General features: G+C 28.0%; 1 protein-coding gene across 1 annotated transcript in view; it reads left to right on the top strand.

The window, feature by feature from the left end:
* LOC123296970 (rap guanine nucleotide exchange factor 4) overlaps nucleotides 1–27,163 on the top strand; it is a 252,698-nt gene that overhangs the window by 48,773 nt on the left and 176,762 nt on the right. Inside the window, exon 2 of the mRNA XM_044878706.1 lies at nucleotides 1,506–1,648. Within this exon, the coding sequence (XP_044734641.1) occupies nucleotides 1,506–1,648 (143 nt within the window). The remainder of the gene's footprint in view (nucleotides 1–1,505; nucleotides 1,649–27,163) is intronic.

The following is a 27,163-nucleotide window of genomic DNA, read 5'->3' as shown; positions in this document are numbered from 1 at the left end:
AAACGATAAGTAAGAATAAAATTTTTCGATAGCTGGTTTAGTTTTCGAAATACAGAAAATTGAAAATTTCGATTTAGTCATTAAGTCTTCGTTAAGTTAATTAAGTTTTCACAAAATTAATCATTAAAGTTGAACATTTGATAGACAAACCTGCTTACTGCTGGATAGATTACAGCTCGTACTTCCCTAATCTATTAGTAATAGTAAGTAATCTATGAAACAAATTAATTTTAATAACAATATCAATAATTGTAATAATTTATTCATTCTTTAATGGGACTCATGATTTTTGTACCTAAACATTAAATTAACATTCTAGGCTAGACTATCTGTAAAGTGTTTGTAACGTCACGAAAGAGAATTGTTATGTCACGAAAATAATATAATTTTCATTTGATTGACATTTCTAACATCAGGGAGTACTGAGTTCGTTAAATCCATAGCCAAAAAGATATTCAAGTAATTATGCTTTTGTCTAGACATTTTATCAATGAAAATATCGATTTTGATATAATTATTCCATGGATTCCATCTGGGTCCAGTTCGATTAGTTTTGGCATTTCACATAACATAAAAAGCATTCTCTGGAGTATGTTGAAATTAAGAATTTTAGAATTATTGTTATTTAAGATGCAAAACATTTTCGTAATTATAACGATATTGATAATTTAGAATTTAATAGACATTAAAAGCCAGGTGACGCTGCCAGTTTATCAACCGGTCTGACCCGCCTTAGTAGATGTTTCATATTAAAAGCCTGGTCGAACCATATTTAAATATTTTGCAAGACTATGAGTATAAAGCTCATTTCAATACCTTATTACTTTTACCTTAAATTAGTTATTCTATTTTCGTATTGATTACTTTAAAATAGGTATGTAATCATGAAACTATATTTTATATTAGCATATAAAATTTTTGAAAAAGTACCTCAAAATGTTGATTTTGTTAATAAAAAGCCACCAAAAATTTATTTAGGAAAAATACACACGCTTTCTTGCCAAAAGCTTAAATTAAATTTTAAACCTTTTTTTAAACTGTCAAAAACGCAGGCATCCAATTTGATGACGTTATATCGGTATTATTATACGAAATAACACAAATAAGTTTGACAGACATATTCATAGACATCTGATTATAATAAATATAAATACTTATTACCTATGGATACCCAGCTGTCTATACTGAACTAACTGATGGTCTATGGTTCATACCGATATGACATCACAGCAAGGCTTGCCCACGTTTTAGGTCACGTGATATACAGTTTAAAAATTACGATTATTAATTTTAATATTTTAAAAGAAAAATGTGCTTTTATGACTCGAAATAAGAATACTTAAGTATATTTTTACATAAATTTTAACTTTTTTTCAAATTTCATAACTTATTTTTGACTAACAATAATACCCTATTCAATAAATAAAAATAATTACTGTTTACATTTAAGTAATTTATGTTTCTCTTTTTTAATCAAAATTTCTAATAAGATTTTATTTTTCCAGACCATGCGATCGTAACGTAAAGGATGTCGAACTAATATCAGGTCGTTTACGGCGTGTTGAACAATTGTGTAAGCTACCAAGTTCAGTATTACAGCAGCTGGCGTTGGTTGGTTACTATGAAGATTTAGAAAAAGGCGTCACTTGTAAGTATACAAAAGCTTTGTTTGTTTTCTTCGTAACAGGAATGGTTTTTTTTAACCATTATCTATCCAATTTAAAACCTAATTCCAAAGATGCAGTTGCATTGATTTAACTCGATAAAGGAGCAAACAGACAGAATGATCCAGACATATTTTTATACACATTATAATCTTTCTACCTTAACGGATTTGTTACAAGTTGCTACTGCTTCACAAATGGTGTCACGTAACTTAAATGCCTTGTATTAATTTTAATTTCATATACTATTAATTTTTATTCATTTAGACGTGTTATATTTAATGCTTACGTCTAGCTTGATTAATGATATCGAAGGATGTACTTAGTTCTTCTTAGACTCCTAGTATTGTATATATAATGTGATGTTTAACATAGGTACCTGTTATAGTTTTATCTCGTTACTATCTTCTATAATCTATGATCCGAGTGAATTCCTATGTGAAAATATTTACATGAGTATAATTCACTTCATTTATATAAACGACTCCACACATTTAACATTGTATTTGGCTTATGGTTAAAATTATTCAAAACAGTAAATACAAGCCGATATTGACATTCTATTAAAAACTCCATTGGATAGATTCCACTAATGCGTTATATGAATAAATTAAGCTACTTACGATGGTTGCCTTGCAATCAAAGAATCGATATTTGGAGAAATGTTAGTCTGTTGTACGCTTATTTTAAAATTTAATTTCTTAATATACAATTTTATTACGAGTATCGTGGTATTTATTTCAACTTTGTCTCAACTGGATGTCAACAAAATTCATTTTAATATTTATTAATTAAGTGTTTTTATCGCTATTTTTTAACAGATTTGTTAGACCTAACCTGAAAGATTAATACTTTCCAGTTTTCAAATCATTAAGTTAAAGATCCATCTTCCTCTATCGTTTTTTGAAAGGGTGAAAAGGGTGAAAGGTTTGAAAGGGTGAAAGGGGTCTGGACTCTGAACTGCATAAAATGCAAAGATTGTTTATTTCCCTTAAAAATAAAGTCTTAAAAATTCTCGTACGAGCGTTTTTGGTCGAGGTATTCTCTTTCAAAACAAAATTCAGCTGGATATCTAAAAAGATATTAGTAAAGCTTTTGTAAAATTTATTAAGCTAATGGCTTTTTTCAAATAGAAATGTGATACTAGTATGTTAGATTAGTTAAAAAATCGATAATTTTGTATTTTACTGCGAACAAAGAAATTACATAGTAAAAAGTTTTGTCGTGTTGTAAAATAACATAGTAACGAATCAAATACATAACGACATTTCTCAATAAAAATAAAATAACGAATGACCGTCGCATGGTTCGTTATCAACTCTAACAATAACAGTTAGAAGAATGAATATGTCGATCCAAAGTATCTATATGAAAAAAGGAATGCGTTCCAACTGAATAAAATGTGCATTGTTTTGTGTTTTAAGTATCTTATACTTTACAGATACATGTTTTATAAAAACTTGATACTTGGAATAGGTACTTCTAGAAAGCTTACATAACAGTTTTACTCCTACTAAATAAAATATCATGGTAATCAAGAAAAATGTCATGCATATCTTTGAAATTTTCCACATTCGTTAATCAGGTTGTAAAAACTTCTCAAAAAAAGTCGTCGTTTAAATCAGTTTTTTACTAATTACAAAAAAACCACGTATTCAACGACAACCCGGTGGAATAAAGTCGGGTCGTGTGCTTTATGCAATACCTACACAGTCTAAAAGAGAATTTTAATTGTCGGTTGGGAACGAAGCCTGAGACCTATGGCTTTTTCGTTGTGAGTACCTTGCTGTGGGCACTGGCTATCCATACGTGTTCACAATGTTTGATGTGCTCGAACTGTTTACCGTACTTCCATGCATTTAACTGTACATTGTTACAGCTACTGAGTACTATAATATTATTTATTACGTAACAAATTAATGATGACATAAAAGTACACAACTAACTAAACTAATAGTTGCAAACTGTACAAGCAAGTTTATATTATGTACCTTACTACTTCTCTGTTGTTGCTGCTGATGTTGGTATTGTTCTTGTATATGGAAACTGCTTCTTTTACCTTTTCATCGCCAAAGTTTATTCGTTTTTTTAATTAATTTTTTTTATTTTCATACTAATGTTCGCTGTGTACAAATATACAACAGTTTTTTTAAAATTTTATTTAATCAGATATTAAAAATATTTAACTCTTTAACTGCCAGAAATATGGAAACAAGTGAAAAAAAAACAATTGACTGAATTATACACACGATTACGATTACGTACGATTAAAAATTTTATGAAACAATTTAAAAAATCTCATTTAAAAATATATATGTGTGATAAATTTTTTAAAGGAAAAAGTTATTAAAATAAATGTTGAAATTAATAAATAACATAAATAAATTATTAGCGCAATAAATAATGTTTAATATGAAATATAGGGCAGATTAAAAAGCACATACACATAAATATTTTTACTCAAACATTTCATAGTACTGGGTGTTAACATAAAATTGGATCAATAAATTATTCCGAAAAATAATTGATTAATTAAAAACAAATTTATATATAATAAATGTAAGCTTCCAATAAATAGGTCAAGTTTTAGCTCTTTGAATATATCACTACATAGTATAAAACAAAGTCACTTTCCGCTGTCTGTCCCTATGTATGCTTAGATCTTTAAAACTATGCCACGGATTTTGACGAGGTTTTTTTAACAGATGTAGTAATAGTGATTCAAGAAGCAGGTTTATATGTATAATAACGCATAATATAGTAGGGAAGCACTAATAATTTTAGGGGTTTCTAATGTGATGTTCTAAAAATCTAAACAAACACATTTTTGTATATAAAGTCATTCTGTAGTATATTTAGTATCAGTATTGCACCCATGGGAACCCGGGCGGGTCGATAATACTTAGATAAGACGTAAAACATATTTTTCTATTTCGTTATTTTCAAGATATGCTAGTTGTCCGATTTTTTTGAACACCGTGTATGTAAGTTTATGTTAAGAAATTTTTACCCGATAACAACTACTAAAGGGTGATTTTCAAACGGCTGAGCAGATTTTCTTGAAACATAGCTAAGAACACTCTTGATCAACATACTTTTCAAACACAAAAACAAAAATATAAAAATCGGTTCATTCATTTTGGTGCTACGATATCACAATCGAGTCGATCAGACTTGATTTTGTGCCGGGAGTTTTATAAAATTTTTAATTTATGTGTTATTCCTGTACAAATAAATAATTAGGTACAATTTTTAATGACTATAGTTATTAAAATACCTTTGGGGATAAAATTTAATCAATTTTTGTTAATTGACAGACATTTTACCAACACCCACGCAAAATAGTGTGATACTTGTTTGGCTTATAAATAAAATAATATGTGTGAACGCCACACAACCTCTATATAAGAATAAATAATAGATTTTAAAAATCGTTACTGAATTTTCAGATTTTCTTACAACCATGTATTCTTGACCTTTTTTTCGTGGAAAAACACTTATTGTATGAAGTATTGAATCCCTTAGAATAGAGAGAAATTTCAATTCTTCAAGTCTGTCGCCTTGGATCGTCAGAATACATGTAACAAGAAGTTATGCCATTACTCAAAATAATTTATTCCAGTCTCCAAAACATTACGTAAATATCATATACAAAAAAAATTGTATATCTTAGTGTTGTATTACTTTTCACAATATAGAATTGTATTTTTCTATTCGAATAAATATATTCTAGAATAGGATATTTATCATGAATTGATCATACATTCAAAAAGATTGCGATTGCGAAAAAACCCATGTCACGTGTTATATTGTTTTCTTGTATTTTTCAATTCTTGTAAATCTTTAGGTACGAATATTTATTGCATTCTTTTTTGTTTTTGAATATTTATTCATCGCTACAAATCCATTTTTTTCTTATTTTCTTTATGTCATCGCGTTTTATACATTTTACGTTTATAAAATTGATAGGTATATTTTTTTGAAAAACTTTATTTTAAAGATTTATGTTTAACAAGTTGTAAAAAGGTGCAAAATAAATTTGTTGTTGTTTAAGAGAAATTATAATCAAATTTAACCCAGATTAAATCAATAAATATTGGGCTTATATCTCTGAAAATTAGTGACTATCAAAAAATACGGGACATATTTTATTCGTTTATCTCTACTATTTTTCCTGAGAATAATTACTATTCTATAATTTCTTCTCATGTAACTTTATCCCTAAAGCATTAAAACACACTATTTTCATTTATCCTATTCATTAGAGATATATTGTTCTTTAATTGACTAATTAATTTTATTTTTTGTATGTAATTAAATACATCAAAACAAAAGGTATTGTCATACTGCTACAGTCGTTACTGTCTCAAATTATTTTAAAATGATATTTAATAATAAATACGTAAAGATCACAAAACATAAATGTATAGCAGTAAAGCCTTTTCAATTATATATATTTGTAACAAAAGAATGAAAAAAAAAAATTATATATATTTATGAAAAGAAAAATGAATTATTTCATAATTTTAGGAAAATGATAGGAAATGATTAATGAGACAATAGGCTGAATACTGAATACACTGATAATAAAATATTATTATTTATGTGGAATAAATCTTAAATATCAAGCTGGGATGATTTTTAATTTTATCTACTTCTTTATATGTTTTGTAAAAAGGGATGTTGTATCCTGTGCCCTTTTACTGTCCAACGTATTCTTCTTCTTGTCCTAACGTACAGCTTAAAATGGTAACAATAAGGTAAGTAGTCTTTAGGAAACAAACTAAATTATGAAATTAGGAGTAATTATTGTTGAACAACGGTATATCAAACTACAAAAACCTTAAAAATGAAAAAAGTTTCAAGTCATTTGCATGAAAATTAACGTAGTAAATTAAAGAAAGTTTTTTTAGGAACGTAAGATTCACAACAACGTAAAATGTCTTCTCATATAGATGCAAATTTACTGTCTATGCCTCAGTCGAATAGAATTAGAATGCTTTTCGGCATTCAATATTTGTTGTACATATATTACAGTCATTAATAATTTTCACTAATAGTTGTTCATAAATATTAAACAAAATATTAGTATTTTATACACATATTATATGATATTACGATGAAGAAAATGAAAGATTAATATGTACCTGTTCTACGATGATAAAGCCAAAATAAATTTGTTAAGAAATTATTTATTTTCCACATAACTTAGCACACGTATTAAATCTGTATCAAGACGTAATAATGTTGTATAGGTGCTAATAAATATAAGTACGTACCTTAATTTGTTATCTGTCAGATAATAAATATGATCTTACATTATTACTACTCCGTCCCTGTCGTTACCTGTAAAATCGCGTTGGTTGTTTAAGATAGTTCTCTGGCTTGCGCTTACGATGTTAAATAAGAACGTAGATGGATAAATTAATCACTAAAAAGCATTTTTCTAAATGACCAAAATACACACATCGTTAGTAACATAGTTGCTTTATTTTGAACTTCTTTAAAGTTCAAATTGATCAAATTGGTTAGAAACGTTTTACTACAAAAATTGCTGTACAATTCTCGCGTCTTTTGCAGTTCAGCCACAATCCTGAATGTCTGTCTATAATTATATGCATTAGAAATTGATTGATATTGATGATTAAAATAAAAAGTCTAGCACATTGAATAAAAGGATAAAATTGTACGTATTTAATTGACTAAAAACTGTTTTTTACTTTTAAATTCATTAAAATTTACGCTCTAGCTAGTCGACAAAGTCTTCAAATAGCATAATGTTTTAAATATATTTTTCAATATAATCTATTTTGTTGCAGATAATTAGCTTTTAAGAATAGTTTTCAAATTAGCACTTTTATTTTTTACTACAAGATTAAAGACACATTTTATGTATTTGGCACGATTGCAACTATGTTTAAAAGATAAAAAAAAGGTCAATAAAAACAAATGGATAGTATGTAATTACAATTGAAATTTCAAGTAGCTTTAACTGTTACATGTATACTTATTTACTACAAGTAACGTAGGTATCTACTGCTTATTGTTATTATCAAGTTTTTAATGAACGTAATTAAACAATATGCTTTAGTGGAGTTAGTTATTTAACAAACAGGTCGCGATGGATATGGCCCTTGGGAGCCGCATTAATAAGTTTTCGATTCAATAAATTATTTTCTTTGGTCAATTACAATAAAATATTTATTCTACAAGTCAATCATTCAAATGTTCAGCAATCGACACTTTTTTTTTTAACGATATCATAATAAAAATGTAAAAAAGTGTAAGTATCATAAAATTTTTGTTCGATTTTCAGGATGAAAACAGGAAGCTTTTTATTTAAATGCTGTTAGACAGTTTAGATTAAGAGAACTATAACAATAGTTACTTACTAACAAAACTTACTTGACTGTAACCAATGACACTTTAAATGTGTAAAATGTATAAAAGACACTCTTATTCATTCGTGTCAAATGCAATGGATTTATTGAAATAAAATATACAAAAACTGAAAAACTTTTAACCCGTTCTATGAACAAGAAGTGACAATTACACACTCGATAATCTTTCTTTTTTATATTCTGTATATCTGTGAAAATGTACAGTGAAAGCTCTTATTCTCAGAAAAGTTTTGTACCACCAAATCATTAAAAATGACGAAAGGACCATTTTCAAAAAGATGTAAAATTTCCATTAGGAAAGCTAAGAACCAAGTAGCCAAAGATATTCATGGGCACGGATCTCAAAAACTTTTTCTGAATTTCCAGAAAACACTTTTTAGCACGCAAGGCTCTCACAACAGTATCAGGACTATATTATTGCTCTACAGATTAGAAATAATATATTTACCAGAGACCTCCTTTTTGATACGAACTAGGGTACTTTGTACCCGTAGTCAGAAGCGCAAACAACTGACATCTATCTGGCTCATTTGTTAAATTTTTCAAAAAAATTAAAAAAAAAACTGTATGTGATGGTGAAGTTATCAACATCAGACAGTCGCTTAAACGGCTCGTCAATTGTTCTTCAATTCAGCTGCTGTTCAATCTGGCCACAGAATGATTTGATCCAGGTTATTCTTAGCGTACTTGTACTACCGTCGAGACGAATCGGAACTGTGCCATCAGTGCCCTTAGTAATGCGTTCTTCTGATAACCACTTCCAGAGATCACGTTGTGTATTAATTGAACAATTGAAAGTGACCGACTTGCAGGAGCTTTGAACCCTAACCTATGAATTAGAAGTCCAACACTCTACCAAGTCTACCACAACCACCGTTGGAAATGACAACAAAAAAATTAATCTAAATTTGATTTTTTGCTCAATTGGTCTATAGCTGACTTAGGTTAGTGCTAAAATTGCACTACAATTGTGAATTGTGTTGGTTTAATAAAAAATATTAATAAATAATTTGTATAATTGGTATTTATGATTTTTTTTTTTTTAAATTTATCAGAAACCCCGCTTTTGATACGAACTAGGGTACTTTGTATCCGTACTCAGAAGCGCAAACAACTAACACCTATCTGGCTCATTTTACATGACAAATTTTAAATAATAATTATCCTTATTTTCTAATTTTTGAGGCGTAGATAAAGTTTTTTCTTCTGCAATTGTCCAACTTGTTATGCCATTTGTATCGTACCTAAATAAGTGCTGTTCGCAATAATTTACAAATTTTTTGTTTCAGTGCTTGAATTAAAACGTTCTGTATGTATGACGTACTATTACTTTAAAAGGTTTAAAAATAAACATAAAAGCTGCATTTTTTTCATATAGTAAACTTGAACTCTTGACATACAAACAAACAAAAAATTGTGGAACAGTATAAATTGTCTAACATTGTACCCATACATGAAGAGTTTGTTACAAAGTTAAAACAAAGTAAAATAAAAGTTCTGAAATGATTACTTGTATGTTTAAACATGTGGAATTAGATTTTAATAATTTAATATTTTGAAGTAGGTAGTTTTTTTATACATTTATATTTTAAATGATGTCTATAATAACCTATTATTTTATGTTCTATTAATAACAATTATTTCTATTTTGTCTTAACGTAGGATTTCTTTCTTAATAAGTCGGAGATTTATTGAAGATAGAGGTGTCAAACCCAAAAAGTACAAAAATGGGATGAATAAAATCGATCCAATTATTGCGATATCTCAGAAACTCAGCATCTGATCATTAAATTAACCTGATTTTTATAATTTTTGGATTGAAATTATCTCATCCACAGAGTTTCATCAATTCCAAAACAAAAATTTTTTTTCCGATTTCCTCGTTTTTTTTAAAGGGGTACCCCTTAAAAAAATTGCAAAAAATCGAAAAATTTTTGTAATCTCCAATTTCGATAAAACTCAGTATATAAGGTAATTTTGATCCAAAAAATACAGAAATCGGGTGCACTTGATGACTGGTCGAATAGTTTTTGAGATACGGACTAAAATCGATCTAAACATTGCGAAATGTCAGAAATTCTACTCACCCGCTTTGAGTATATTTCAACTAAACTATACTCAAATTCGTAAATTATTCTTAAAAAGGATTTTTAAGTAGACACTTAACGGTAAGGCTACCACCAATTAGATAATTTCGATACTCTATTTTGAACTAACAATTTAAATACTTTCAAGCTTTTCTCTACTATTTTGGCTTCACGTTCCAGTTAATTTCATTATATTCAACAAGTCAAAGCTACAGAATCAAATAAAATTGATATGCACTAAATTAATTATTGTGAATAACATTATAAAATATAAAATTTATTCGTGCAATATAATAAATAACAAATATAAATGATTAATGACTGTCATATTAAATAAATAAATAATTAAATAGATTTTAATTAGTTATAAATTTATTTATTTAAAAACAGAATTAATTAATACTATTTATTAGTTTATAACAAAAAGATTATTTTTCAACTATTAACTATTTTATGATGGTTTGTTTTAGTGAAATATTACCACATCACAAATCAAATGCGTTTATTATATGTCATTAATCTAGTTAGAATTTTTTTTTCGGATATATTCCATAAATTTATATATTCATATATTATATGAATTGTATTATATATATTTTATACCCTGTATATATGAAATATATATCAAGGTATACTAAGTTTAGACCCAAGTTTGTTACCTTAAAAATATTTTTGGTATAGGTGTTCAAAAAATCACCTAATTATTCCATTTCCGATTATCTGCCCGTCTGTCCATCTATCTGTCAACACGATAACTCAGAAACGAAAAAATATATCAAGTTGAAATTTTTATAGCGTACTCAGGGCAAAATTCGTAAATGAGCAATATAGATCAATTGGGTATCGGGTCCGTAGGACCCATCCTGTAACCCGTAAGAAATAGAACAACAGTTTTAGTATAAAAAATGTTCCTTATAAAAAAATAAACAACTTTTGTTTGAAATATTTTTTGTAAACATCACTGTTTACCCGTGAGGGCGGAAATTGGGCTAAAACTTTGGTGTCTATATTCTCCAAAAGTATCAAAGATAAGGAGAAATATCGTAAATATGTTTATTAACAAACCTGTCTTAACTTTATATTTATTTTTTAATGATAATTTGAATGTTACATACGCCCGAAGAAAAAATTCTCGTTAAACATCGTGCGACGCAACAATTTTAATTATATATTTATACATAGGCATATTTGTATTTTAACATACGTCACGAACATAGTACACTATGCCTACGTAACGTTTGTAATCTGTAAATTTTTTTTGTATATTTTACCCATTTTAATTAATTTATATTTAATTATAGATAGATAGCTTTTAAAAAAGTTTGTTTGTCGAAGTTCAATATTATTTATGATCAAGAATTGAAATAAAATACAAAAGTTGATTTTATTTTTTTTTATTCAAGAACACAATTCTTGTTTTTATAGGATCCATGACCTATTCAGTTTTCTAGATTAAAATTTGAACAGCCGGTATAAACAAACTTATGTACCTAACATGCAGGTAAATTAACAATTATAATTTCAAACTTGGTTATTATTAATTAAATATTGTAAATCTGTATCTATTTGTTTATATATAATAATGATCAATTATTTAAATGAATTTCATTGATAAATAAAATTGAAGGGTGTAGTTTCTACGTGATTATCTTTAGTTATATCAACTATAATACATATAATTAAATTTATGGTGTGGGTGGAGGCGGCTACTTCGTTCTTATCCAAGCGACGACATTGTGATCAATTTACCAACCGTTAATTATAATTGATCAGACTATGGCTGCCTGGATTCAAACACGCCACCTCCTAGTCTAAGTAGTCAATCGGTTAAAGGCCATTACTTCTTTAGTCGCTCGGTCACTTAGCTCCTTCGATTCTGTTTATATCAGAAGTGATAAACATTAATAATATTTAATATAATACAATGAAATTCTGGACTTGCTTTTGATGATAGATAAAAATTAAAGTCATTTTAAGTTATATCTCGAAAAGTATCTTGTTATCGGAAAATTTCGCTAACTATATTTGAGCATGTAAACACTGTACGAAAATTCAGTTTATTTGCACAAATTTACATGTACAAATCAAAATGTGCAAATTAAAGGAGCTCTCAGAAAATTGCTCTTAGAAGCACAATCGACAGGACATAGGGAACATATAAACAAAGATAGTTTCATCGTGTGATGTGATCTGTTGTCTTTCGATCTATAAATTATACAATTCTAACAAATTAATAGATCGATATACATATATGTTTTATCCACCTAGTAACTAATTTAAGTCCAGCTGTGTATATTATTTAAACTAGTCACGAAACTTTATGAATATAAACAACAACGTTATATAATAACAAACACCTGATTTTGTCTCTTCGAACATAATTAAAGTTTAATCACTGATTGAAATGAAATACATTTTGAATATGTGATTGGGTAGCTTTTAAACAGAAAAGTAAATATTATACAAAGGTAATTTAGGATTGTATAACTTTGTTCTCTATGTGACTTAGTTTACAGATCTGTAAATAGTTCGTGTTACCTTTGATTGACGTTTTCTCACAAATAAAATTGAAAAATCAAAATATTTGTCTTCGTCTTCCAAACTCCTAGTGGATAGACCGTTAAATTTGCATATGGCTTTCTTGCACACTGTAGATGAGCACTATTGGTCCAGCGCACTTACGTGAATCGTAGAGGGGTGACCCTAAAGTTTTGACACTATATTTTTTATAGGGTGTTGTTTGGAGATCTTAAATCTGATTTTGCGTAATAGAGAAATTAACCCTATCTTGGAAAATGACTTTTTTTACCTTTTGGCCCTAATCTTGCTTTATATTCATTCAAATTTGACGATTTTGATGTCGTTGGACTTTTAGGAATTTTTATCTTCAAACCCATTTATGGTAAAGTTTCCCCCAAGATTGATAGAAAAAAAATTATCCTTGTTCAAAGTCAAATATTGTTTCGTGAGTTTCTTTTTGAAACAGTTTGTGTTTCCTACCAAATTTGCGCCCTCGCGAATTAACAGTAATATTTACGAAAAAATGTTTCAAACAAAAGTTTTTAATTTTTTTATAAGAGACATTTTTTATATTCAAACTTTTGTTCTACCTCTAACGGTTTAAGAGATGTGGATCTATAGACCCAGGACCCAATTGTCCTATATTGCTTATTTCGATTATTAAAATAGGTTTCTATTAAGGTGTTTTTCAAACGATTATTATAATAGGTTTCTATTCAGGTGTACTGTTTTATATGAAGTTTATTCTCTTAAGTTAAATTTTAATAAAAGCTTTTAAAAATTGAATAAACCACTAAACTATTTTGTAGTCATGCATCAATGACGACATAGTGAAAATAGAAACTCGAAAAGAATAGATGATAATCTTGAATAAATTTTCCCATTTACTGGTTGCAGTATTTATTTAAAATGATGGTAAAAAAGTAAATATCAATTTACAAAAGAAAACCTAACCATAAGGTTTATTTTTCATTATACAGAATGTTTCAATGGAGTTGGCACAACTCGATGCAAGTACCTATTCAACGAAATACACTTAGGTGGCGTTCTAGATACCAAATATACCAATTTTTAATGATCTTACCTCTTCAATGACACTCCACTTATCATAGTTTGACGACCTCATTTTTCTTTTTCACAATATGACGTCTGCTTGTCGCCATATTGAATTTACATTACTGCCATACGCAAGTAATACTCGCAAGGTTAAGACAAACGGATTGACATAAGAATCGTTAAAATCGGCCCATGCGTTTGATCTCTAGTGTGTCGCAAAGGGATAAACATACATTGATAAACACATTACCACTTCTTCATCGCTGAGTCGGGTAAAACTGTAATACAAATTAAACGTTTCTTTAACGAATGAGTGGAGAATAACGATCGCAAAGGATTACTTTTGTATTGACAGTGTGTCCACTGAATTGGAACACTCATTATTGAATAAAAAAACGATAACATTATTTATATAAAAGAAGAATGAACGATACACTTAATGTTGTTATCTACTTTAAAAGTGTTTACTAAAATTGTATAGAAATTGTTTTTCAATTTAAAATTAATTATAAGTGTATTATCAATTTTATCAAATTACATCTTCTTCATCTATATGTGCTACTGTGCTCCATTCATCCATTTATTATTGTATGTAATGTATCGTATAATAGAAAACACTAATAAAATTTCATATGATAGCATTAATATTATTGTACTCATCTCCTATATATGGGAGAGTGTCAACCCATGGTTTTTGAGTTATTCACGAAAAATGGTTAGAATTAAGAATTCCGTGCATATCAGTTTATAAAGGATGACCCACATAATGTATAAAAAAAATTAAGCCCTCCTAAAAATCTTTCTACAAGATCCCTAGAAGGTAATTCTTATTTAGAGTAGGCGCGTGGAATTAGTATTTTGTGCGAGTCAAATAGCACAAAATAACACAGGCATTCTTTTCAGCTGTGATGTCAATTTTTCGTTTGCTATGACTTATTTGCTTAATTCCGGGACCAAGACTCCAAATTCTGGAAATCAATTAGAGCTAGGTTCATTTTGATCACAAATTTGATAAGTTTAACCCAAATTTAGAAGCATTACATACTTGGCTTATCAAAATTGGATTATATTTAGATGTGATATAGCAAAATAAAACTTGTTGGATCCTGATGACGTCATAAAGTTTATCAATAAAATGTACATACTCTTTAAGGTAAAATGACACGATTATGGCTATTCTCCCCAATTTTGCCTTTACTATTATGTTAAATACTATTAGTATGCGAATTTTCATCAAAATCGTTAGAGACGATTTCGTAATATTCCTTGGATATTATTACACTTTACCGTAAGGTTTCTTTCTTCTGGTACCATTTATCCCTTTATAACTGATTCACTAATAAAGTGGTATCATTATGTTTATTATTGTATCTTTTAAATTGGATGTACAGAAAAACCTGTAAAAGATAATTTATGAACACATAATTATTTTTAGTATATGAACTATAGAAACACATTTAATTGGTTGTTTGACTTTATAAAAGCTTGTGTAATAAATTCGATTTCATTGAAATTGTAATTAAGTTACAGATTGTAGGTAAATTCAATGTTTAATTCAATCCGTTCGTTAAATTTATAATACCTAAACAAATGTTTATGCATGGAGACAAACACTAAAATTTGTTTAATAAATATGAGAATTTGATGATGTAAAAAAATCTAAATTATCTAGTTGTGTTCTACTTTAATTTTGACTCGAGTTAAGTACTGTTGTCAGTCTCTGAAAATAATTGAGGCGCTGAAATAATAAGCAAAAAAATTGGTAAAACACATGTAGGTATCACAATGAATCTATGGCTCTCAAGTGAGTTACCTTCCTAAATAACTTTGAGTATTTGGTGACTTTCTTCATAATAAATCAAACACTGTAGCATAGACGAGTGTGATTTTTGGTACATTTTGAGATATTTGCACTAAAGGCGAATATAAATTTAGACTTTATGTTGCTCAGACGTATAAATCGGCGCTACTAATAAAATTTTGTATATCCTGGTCTTATTTTCATTTCCCACACACCACACGCAATATTACATTCAAAGTGTAATTGAATGTTTTTTTCTTTGAAATGAAAATTCTTGTTAGTGTAGCTATTATCTAGAAAAAAGCTTTATTTTCAGCTCATTGGTGTGTAAAATTTTTGTTTCAATTTATTCAAATATTTTAGTAAATATTTAATTACGAAAAGTGGTTTTAGTAAAAAAGAAAATAATTTTTCCTAACATATTACAATAGGAAATAATTTTATGTGGCTTCATGATCAATGAATGTGATAAAATCAGTTGAGAAACAAGTTATTTTTTGAAAAAGTTTTTATGTGAAAACTAGAAAATGAAAATTATTGAAATATAATTTTGTTGTGAATATTATACAGCCTCATATACTTATAAATGAATACAGATTGACAAAGCAACGATGATTTGTTTCTTTTGGACTTTTATGATATCTAACAACTTCTATTTCCAAAAGTTTTCCCAATTTTAAAATATCTTAATCAGATACAAACTGAAATCAAATTTAAAAAAAAACTCTTCTTAAATAGCCTTCTAAATGGCGGCAAAACGAATCATCGAAATTTTGCTTCATGGACGTTCCCAACAATTTAATGAGAGAAGTTTTAATTGAATTAAAAAATTGACGATGTATAACTTGATAAAAATATGGTTCTTAATAATTATGTTTTCTTGAATTTTATATTATTTTAACACGTTACATGTCTAATTCAATTAATTAAGTATGGAAGTTAAATTTAATTTTATCATTGTGTTCGTAGTACGCTATTTAATTTTATTATTTTCATGACAGATAGATTTTTAACACAAAATATATATATTTTCAAATATAATATAATTGAAGATTTAATTAATAATTTTATTTGTTTATTTAATGCTTTTACTTCGTAGAACCAACAATACTTATTGACCATGAGCCCATAATCAAATGAATTTTCTTAGAGGATTGATAAATGTAATTTTGTTGATCAATATTAATTAATAAGGCTTCAACTATGGCTCAAATTTATGAAATCAACTTTTTTGATGTTTGTGTTCTGAGAACGTTTGTGTTCCTGCTGTTAATGTTAAAAGATAACATTGAGCAGAAAAAATTGACAGGAAATTTTCAGCTACCTAAGGGACTGAAAATGAAGTGCAATTATCCGATTTTTCGAAACGGTTTTTCATTCTTTTCGACATATACTATGTCATATGATAACAAACACTTTTCTGATTATAAACGGTAAGTATAAAAAACTCTCAAGACCTTGTTTAAACGTGAAAATCGAAAAAGTCGATTTCAATAAATTCACCCAGAGGGCTTCAATGTAGGCCTCGTTTTTATTTATAAGCAAACTTTCCTTTAACAATTCTGCAAATGGCAGAGAAAAAGAATAATAGAAATACTGTTTTATCATGAGATCACGGCTAATACAAAACATTGTTGTATGTATGTCTATCAACAACTTCTCCTTGCATTTATTTCATTCATTTTACTGAAACAAGTTTATATTTTGTTTCAATGGTTTTTAATTTTAAATAACAAAAAGATTTCCAATTTAATAAATCACTTTATATGACATGGTATATTGTGTGGTATATTATGGATAGGCGCAAGTATAAGAAAATAAAAAAAAGAAATTTTTTAGGAAGAAAATTCATTGTGAAAATGTATCGCCTAGATGATGGACATTTTCGTTCACTTTAAAAATAACCTTGATAAAAATAATTAAAGTTGATTTAAAAAAATTTTCTTTTGGGAGCGTTAAAATTATCCTAAAGTGACACCTACTAATTTAATGAACTTGATAGGTCTGTGAACTCATAAATCTTCCTATTTTTCCCATAGCCAAATCTCCTGAATCAGACCTCACAGTGAAATTTGGTAAATAGCATTTTCATTTGTCTTTTAATTTATTGGTATAATTTTCTGCTATTTCCGCTATTTGTTTATTGTTTTTTCCGCTATTTTTTTTATGTCCAGAAGCCTCCCTTAGAAGTAGGTATTTTAAGTGCGAAAACTGCTTTATCAGATGTTTTCAAATTTATACCCATGTTTAAAATCACTCCAAATTGAGCTAGAGGGATTAAAAATCGATATATAGGTTGTGTTAGTGTCAAAAGAGTGTCTTTTGGAGCTTACATCTTTAAAAACCACTTCCTTTTTATCGAAACATGGCACAATTAATTGTTGAAGTAAACTAGAATTTTGTTACTACTCAACATTTTGTTGAAAATATTGTTTTGTAAAGAACCATACTTCTATTAGAAACACGTGTATGGTATGGTTGTGTACACGCGATAATGATTTCAAAGTTTTGTAATTTATCTATTGTTCAAATTATTTTCTACAAAACATAACATAAAAATAGTTTACAATCTATGAGCTATAGAAACTAATAATTGCAGTCTTACATTTCCTAATAAAATTTATTTGTTTTACAGAATGTTTAATTAATAATTGAATTAAGCCAATGGAAAATTTATTTATCTTTATGAAAAATTGACTCAAAATTCCAATTTTCGTTATTATATAAAAATCAGGTTAATTTAATGATTGGATGCCAAGTTTCTGAGATATCGCAATTTTTGGATCGATTTTAGTCCGTATCTCAAAAACTATTCGACCAGTCAACAAATGCACACGATTTTTGTACTTTTTGGGTCAAAATTACCTTATATACTGAGTTTTATCGAAATTGGAGATCAAAAAAATTTTTCGATTTTTTTGAAATTTTTTAAGGTACCCCTTTGAAAAAATCGAAAAAATCCTGAAAAAATTTTTGTTTTGGAATTTGATAAAATTCGTTAGATGGGGTAATTTTGATCCAAAAAGTATAAAAATCAGGTTAATGATTGGACCTATAGACAGTTACAATGTCAGTGAGTATCATGGTCAAAACTTTATTTTTAACATAAGAATCCATAAAATTGTGAACAAGAAAAGGAGGATAAGTGAGAGCATTAACGTGATAGTCGTTTTCAAAAGTAGAAATTGCCCAGCAAAGCGAGCGGGTATCTGCTAGTTTCATTATAAAAATAACAGAAAGTTTTGAATGATAAGTAGTTAAAGAAAAATTGTGCTTGTTTGACAGACATTTTAAAAACGAAAAGTAATTCTTAATTCTAAAGAAAAAAAACTTTTAAAATTAAATATATTAAAACAAATCTAAATTAACAACAGCACACAATGACAGTGACATTTGTAATGTGAGTAGCTCCATTGTAATGTGAGTGATAGTTACATGTATTTTAATGATTTCATGTTCATTTTATCGTTTCATTGAAAATAAGATTTATTTTCTTGCAACAAGTTTGAAGTTTATTTTAATAACAAACTATTATCATTATTATTATTATTACACGGCTCTGTGATATTTTATATACTCTTTCTAAGATAAATAATTTTCAGTAAAGTTTTATCACTTTTCGTTTTACAAAGTTTGATCAAATTTATATGTACGATAGATAAATGAAGGAAATTAGATTAGATTGAAGACATTTAACGTATATGTTAAGTCAGTGGAAATAGTTAGTTACTCTACATATAAAGAGATGTTTCATAAGTAAATCCACTTGTTTTAAAATAGATAGCTTATACAAAGCTTTTTATAATGTGACGTATGAATGAAAGCTATTGTTGATTTTTATATGTTCTTCAAGATTTAAGTAAAATTAAAATATACAAGTGAAAACAAACAATTGGCTGAGTTAATTGTTGAAATACCATGCATAGTCAGTGTTGATTTCTTTATCACATTACACATACAAACATGTGACACATACATAACAAATAAAGTATAGTACATATGTAAATGACTTTATAGGTTTCTGCATTACCGACCGACATTTAGTGTATAGTTTGTACACATATTATAAAATTTCCGCCTAATTGGCGCCCTCACGGGTAAACAGTGATGTTTACGAAAAAATGTTTCAAACAAAAGTTGTTTAATTTTTGATAAGGAACATTTTTTACATTTAAATTTTTGTTCTATCTCTAACGGTTTATAAGATGGGTCCTACGGACCCAAGACCCAATTGACCTATGATGCTCATTTACGAACTTGACCTCACTTTTTACGTCCTGAGTACGCTGTAAAAATTTCAGCTCGATATATTTTTTCGTTTTTGAGTTATCGTGTCCACAGACGGACGGACGCCTATGAACACCTATGACAAAATTTTTTTTCTAGCATCATTATTTTTAAGCGTTACAAACTTGGGACTAAACATAATATACTATGTATATTTCATATATGCATGGTATAAAAATATCTTCTGTTTATACTGTAAAATCGATTGAAATCTTTAGAAAATATCCGTTCAGCATTTTTATATAGGGGAAAATGGCCTATAATGATCCGTCAGGGTAAAATGATCCCTCGTTGGTTTAAGTAAACCATTAATGCATTCTAGTATATTTATCGATAGATGGTTTCCGTGCGATCAAATTAATCGTTCAACAAAGACTTATGGTGATCTATAAGCTTATTAATGTTTCGTAGCAAAAATATTAATTTTACTGCTTATGATTTATGGTTAGACAAATTGGAACGTAAAATTTCTTTTTTTGTATTAGTTTTTGACGACTGGCTGTTTTTACTCTTGGCTGTTGTTGACTTTTAATAATATTATAACACATTTTCATAGGCGTATAATAAATTTGAGGTCATTTTTTAAAGGTCAGTTTTTATGGCGAAAGTCAAATATGTCGTTACGGGTAAAATGATCCCCTTTATATAGGCTAAAATGATCCCTATTTTGTGTGTAAAATTATAATAAATAAAATGATCCCCCATCTTGTAACGGGTCTTGAATGTGTTGATTTAGATGAATTTACCAGTGTTTTTTGTTTTCATATTAATCGTTGATGCAATGTAAAAAAACAGTATTTTATGTGACCTATTTGATAAAAAATGCAATGGGATCATTTTACCCACTATCCTTACAAGGTCGGTCAAAACGATCTCTTTTGAGAAATATTGAATAGTTCCAAAAATTCGAACAGATAAAAAGAAATTTACATACCAATATTGTAATATTCGAATAAAGAACTCGAAAATATTTCGACGTTGTACATATGTCGAATAATTGGCTATAAATTACATTTTTTTCTTAGGGGGATCATTTTATACCACCTTCCCCTAGTACAACGGCCAAATTGGTTCATATTTGGTGTACCCTTTTTCACACAAACTTTTTTTCAGTATTTTGGAGGGTAGAAAAGGTGCAAAAGAGATAGCCTCAATTGTTGATAACAAATTTTTATAAACATATGCAATTTTATTATACTTTCGGTAATTATCAAATAACTAAATACCTTAACCTGTTAACATTTTTCCACTCTGAGTAGATTTTCCAAAGTTTCATTATAAAAATACAATTACTATATAAAATAAATACTATTATTTGAAACATTCATAAATTTCGATCTAACTTATTTCTCATTAATTTATAATGGGTTAGTCATGGGTACTGTATTCATCTAAAATGGTTTTGTTCATAAAATGTGAATTTGGGAAGTTTGAGTGATACAAACAAAGTGTATTGTTTAATATATTTACGAATGTCAAAATTCTGTGTTAACATAAAACATTCATGTCAGTGGAGACAGCAGCCATACACCCACCATAGAGACTCAGCACATGACATGTTTCAATTTCCATTTCACGTGTGTGTATAGAGGGTGGGGCAGAGATATGTGCGATTTTGAAACGCTTTAGAAAGTAATTCCAGCAATTTTTCCTAATATTTTTCCACCATAAACTTACACCTACGTTAAAAAGTATTTAAGGCGTTTCGATACCAAAATGATAGTGCTACAAAACATCTGAAATGTAGTGTGTCAATTAAAAAGTCTTCTATATGAACAAATCAATTCTCTGGGCGGCTTATGATAAATTAATAATTAAAAAGCCCTTTTTAGATGGTGATATATGAAGAAGTCGTAATAAATGTTGGTTTTTTAGTCAATAAGTGCTTTTAAAAATGTTACCATTCACATGCAAAACCTTTATCAATATTCCTCAGTTTTAAACTTTATAATCATACTAAGAACTTTTTCACTGCATAAAAATGCAAATATATCATCAAAATCAAAACTTAAACAATTCTAAGTGTTAATACTATGATATTACATATGACTCACATATAATGTTAGAGTTTCAATACTTACACGGTCGTTTCAATACGGAAAACACGTGAATTTTTTTATAAAGAGTGATAAATAAAATTTTTAAGTTTTGGTATCATTTTCATTTTTACGGTGTCGAAATACCGCAAGAAAATCAAATACCGAAAAACTAAAACATAACCAACTGATTTTTAATGTAATTTAATTTGGCAAAAAAATGATTTGGAAATATTCATGAGATTTCATTTACCAGCATTTTCAAAATCATACACTCATCTTTCGTACCCTGTATGTCTATTGTAAACTATCCATGAATACTTGGCTTTGTTTTTAGTAAAATTGTTCGGTGGAGTTAAAATTATGTTATTTAGATAACAAATTGTTGGCAACAAAACTCTGAATTACAGATTGGACAATTTTAATAGAAAAACAAATGGAACAGTCACAATCAGTTAAAAAAATTCACAACAGCTTGTGTTCGTAAAAAGTAGCAGATAAAGGAATGCTTCAAGTCAAAAATTTTTCTTAGGCCTAGTTTTTGTACACAAAATTACATGTTTTCGATATAAAATATGAAAATTATTATTTGGAGATTTGGTTGGTTAACAATTTTCTTTGTGGGAACTTAATTTGAAAATACCTCAAATCAGGTTCCAAAAAATGAAGTCTAGAAACAGAAATTCTTCTGGAAAAGTAGCCTTTTACAGAAAGACCCAGATTTGTTTATTCTCCACGAAAATAAGAAAACCGGTTTAATATTGCAATTCGTTTTTTAAAAAATGTATCCGGAAACCATTTAAAGAAAGCTCCGTATATGTAAACATTAACCATAATTATTGGGACAATCAATATACATACATTATAACAAAAAAAAAATATTGACACATATTTATTAATCTGTTATTTATTCAAACCTAGTAATATGTGAATTATTTGAATTGAAATTGACTTTTTATTATTATTGGCTTTTTAATATATTTTTATATTTGTTACCAGTAATTTATATAATGAGCTTTTCTATAGAATTCCTATCTAAGATATCTCTTAGATATTGTATATAATATCTAAGAGGCTTAGCTAAATTGATATTAGATTTTGATTAATAATTACTACGTAAATCTTAAAAATAAAATTCTATATAGCTTGGAATTTGGCTGACAGGAGAATTGGTTTCCATCAAAAGTTAAAAACTTAATAAGTAGGTTACCCAAAATAGTCCCCCGAAGAAGAAATGCTATTTATAGCCAAACTATTCGAGATATGTATAAGTTAAATAGTTTTGGGTTCTTTATTAAACTGTTGCAATATTGGTATGTCATTTATTTTGTTGCAATATTGGTATGTTATTTATTTTGTTGAAATTTTTAGAACTATTCAATATTTTACCAACCTTGCAAGAATAATTTTTTACCAAACAGTTAACATAAAATACTAATTTTTATTTTACACTCGGCTCAACGGCTAGTATAATGACGGATAGGGATCATTTTACTTATTGTAACTGCACACACAAAATAGAGATCATTTTAACCTATAGAAAGAGGATCATTTTACCCACGGAATATTTGAATATTGCCATTTTCTGACCTTAAAATTCATTATACGCCTATCAAATTATTAAAAGTCAACAGAAACCAAGAGTAAAATAGCCAGCCGGCGAAAACTATAAGTGAAATTAATTTTTTGATACGAAACACCAAATAACTTTAACATCGTCATTTATCGATAAATATAATAGTTGACTTTAATGGTTCACTTAAAACAACGAGGTATCATTTTACTTTGATGGATCATTTTGTAAAACTTTCCTCTACCTATAATTGTGCTTTTATTCGGTGCGTCAAAATATTTTTGATAAGCTGCATATAAGCAGTTATTAAAGATTTTAATAAAACAATTTTTGTAGAGAATCATGTGATACTGCTTAAATAAATAAAACGTAAATAAACATAATTTCATAATTCCTGTGGTATGATAAATATTGTTCAATGAATTAATTTAAAATTTCCGTGAATTGAAAATCAGATCAATAATTAATACCTGTTATTTTTATATTATCAACATTAAATGGAAAAAAAAAAAACAAACAAAAATTATTCCACAAGCGTTTATTAATTTTGTATAATATTATTCGTATTTATTTGAGACTTTTTGACCATTTTAACATACAAACATGATAACGGAGTAGGTCAGTCAGATAAACGGAAATATTGTTAGCATTATTTTGATTTTCACTCATTCTTTGAAACTAAAAATCCCAAATTTTAAGGGGAAAAAGTTTTTTTCACTATTCGATTACAAAAGTTTTATTTTATTTAATTCAAAAAGTATACACAATAAACTAATATCATTATAATGAATAATATTATACCAAAATACATGATAATTGATAAATTCAACGACGGCCTACATTAATTTTTATTTTATTAATCAACATAAAATTTTATCAACATAAAGTACACAAAGTACATCCGTTATTAAGAGTACCTACATTTCAAATGATTTACGTCATTAAATATTGAGTGAGCCATTTGTTTTTTTTTCTTTTTAAATTGGAAATAAAACATTCTTTTTATAAGAACGTGTAACAAAAAAAAGTACAGATCAAAAAGAAGCAGGCATGTTTTGAGTTTGATATTATCCCTACCCTAGTATGAATTTTAAAACATTTTTTAGTATCTGGAATGCATTTTATCAATGACAAACATACAAATAAGTAATATACACACAGTATAAGCTCCCAAATGTGTATGTATTATGGGATATCTAATTTACATTTAAAACAATGCAAATAATTTATTTATATTCAAATATTTGCCATTCAGATTATTATTTTGATTACCTATATTGGTGTTTGTATTCGTGTAAAAAAATACAAATACAGGCCATAGCGATTAAAGCGATTCGAATTAGCACCTAACAGATGAGTAATTAAAAAAAAAATACTGAAAATAATGTAACATTATTTTTAGAGATAATCCAAGTTATATAATCTATAACCAAATTAGCCTCTAAACGTCCGCTTCGCTGGGTAATCTCAACTTTAAAAACAAAAACAATCGCGTTATAGTCTTCACTTTTCTTGCCCTCACTTATTTCTCTTTCCATAAAACTTACACAATGCCTACTTTACTGCAATCCTTCAATCCACTCGCTCTGCTTAACCAGTTTCCTAAATTATTAGGCTAATTTCCATTCCTTAGGCAGTTGGAATTCGCCACATTCGCAATATGGTATAGGTACTAATTTAGAATATATAAGTATAATGGTTTAATAAAATCGAAGTATTTTAATTCAAGAGCATTCGAGAATTTTATTGAACGTTCTGAATTTAAAAGATTCTAGAACCATTCAAAAAAGTCTCGAACCTTCAGGATGTGTCTATAACACAAACAATATTCCAAAATATTGGATGTAAAATGAATAATATTTAGAAAATTTCTAGACCATTATTCAATCGCCATAAAAATTAAATTCTTAACATCCTCGAATTTTATGAAACGTTCGTAAAATCTAAGTCTAATATATTCTTTATTTTTGTTTCAGGTAAGTTAATTGCACCTTTTCGAGAAATATCCCCACATCATACCTGTAAAAGGTATATTTATAATGAGAAGAAAGGGTAATATTATAAACTTCATCTGATAACAAATGGACAATGTATTCAAGAAAATCTGTTGTTCTTCTTATTGTTATATCGAAATTTATAGCAAAAAATATATTAATTATTATTATACATGCCATTTTATTACGAATTGTTTGTTTATGTTCATACTTCATGCTCATGTGAGGTTTCATGATTTAGCTAAATCATGAAACGAACGATATGGTAACGAACATTCCCGTACAAGGTCCACGTTCATCACGAAATTACTACACATCTAACTGCAAACATGACAGTATAACTTTTAGTTATATTTGTCCATAAAATATACACTTATGCATTGTGTCGAAGGTCAACGGGGATGGGTTAGAATGTGTTATGATGGGTTTTATGATTACCAGAAAACAATTGTATATTTTTTTCCCGTTACTTCGGAGGATTTTAGACATCTCTCAGAGACAGACATCTTTTAGACACCTTTTGAGCTTGTCCTCCAGATTAATATTAGGCCTCCTTTAGTTCCAATGAACTGAAATTAGTAAAATAGGATTTACAAGCCATATTTACGGTTTATTTCATTATTCAAAGGAGGCTCCTAGAGAAAATCCTATATTTTTTTAAGTTTTTACGGTTTGATCTTCAAGAAAACCTCCTGAAAATGAGCTAAAAGTTAAGATAAAACGATAATCACGAGATTTTTGTCGAAAAATAATCACGAAAAGTTTCGTCGAGAAACGTCGATAATCACGAGATTTTCGGCTTCCAACCCCTGCTTAGCTAAATCACCCCCAGTAATGTACAGTCTCGCAAGTTTATTTAAGTACTTTTTATACTTTTTTTGACATCAGCGAAGTGAAAAAACCAAGTAGAGCTTTTTCGCCAAGTAGAGAAAATTCAATTAGGTCTAATTTGGGGCGTTTCTCTGTAGAGCGAGATGGGACGTTTTTAATGTCAGGAAAATGAGGTCGTTTGTACATCCCTCTCACCGTATAACTATACAAAATAGTACCAGCTCAGCATTTACAAAACAGTAACTTTCTTGAAAAAATTACTTTTCTAAGTTTTTAACTGTTATCTGATACAAAAATTTCCTGACGAATGACTTTTCGTCTAAAAATAGGTAATTAAAATTTTTTTTTATTTAGCTGACTCCACTCGTGGATACACTGTTTATTGTAGAATCAATAAATGGGACACCCACCCATATTGATTTGCGTCAAACCGTCAGTTCAATGTGTATTTATTTATTATTGAATATTTATGTATTGTATAAAATTATTATTATTTCTTGTAAATGATATTTTATGTATTTGACATTTTACGCAGTTAATAAACATCTCAGAGTAGATATGTATAAGAAAAGACGTATACCTACGTACTTTTAATTAAAATTACTTTGGCTGTTCAAATATTTTAACTAAAACTTTAAGGAATTCGGATCGGGAATTCAAAGGCTTTAATTATATGTCTCTATCGCATTATTAAGGGTAAATTTATCCATGGAAAATTTACTGTTTTGACATAAAAGTACGTAATATATGGAAGAAAATTATATTTCGAATCATTAACAAGTGAAATTTACAAAATGTAAAAATGAGATTTATTCCTTGTAAACCGATTTTTGGAAACTTAGTTATAAAATGTTGCTAATCAAGGCGATTCGACCGTTTAGGGGCTACGATGCCAGTGAGAAACATACAGACG

This window comes from Chrysoperla carnea, chromosome 3, assembly GCF_905475395.1.
Source record: "Chrysoperla carnea chromosome 3, inChrCarn1.1, whole genome shotgun sequence".
NCBI classification, from domain to species: domain Eukaryota; kingdom Metazoa; phylum Arthropoda; class Insecta; order Neuroptera; family Chrysopidae; genus Chrysoperla; species Chrysoperla carnea.
The sequence above is the reverse complement of the archived record's forward strand: the minus strand, read 5'-3'. Positions and strand labels throughout refer to the sequence as shown.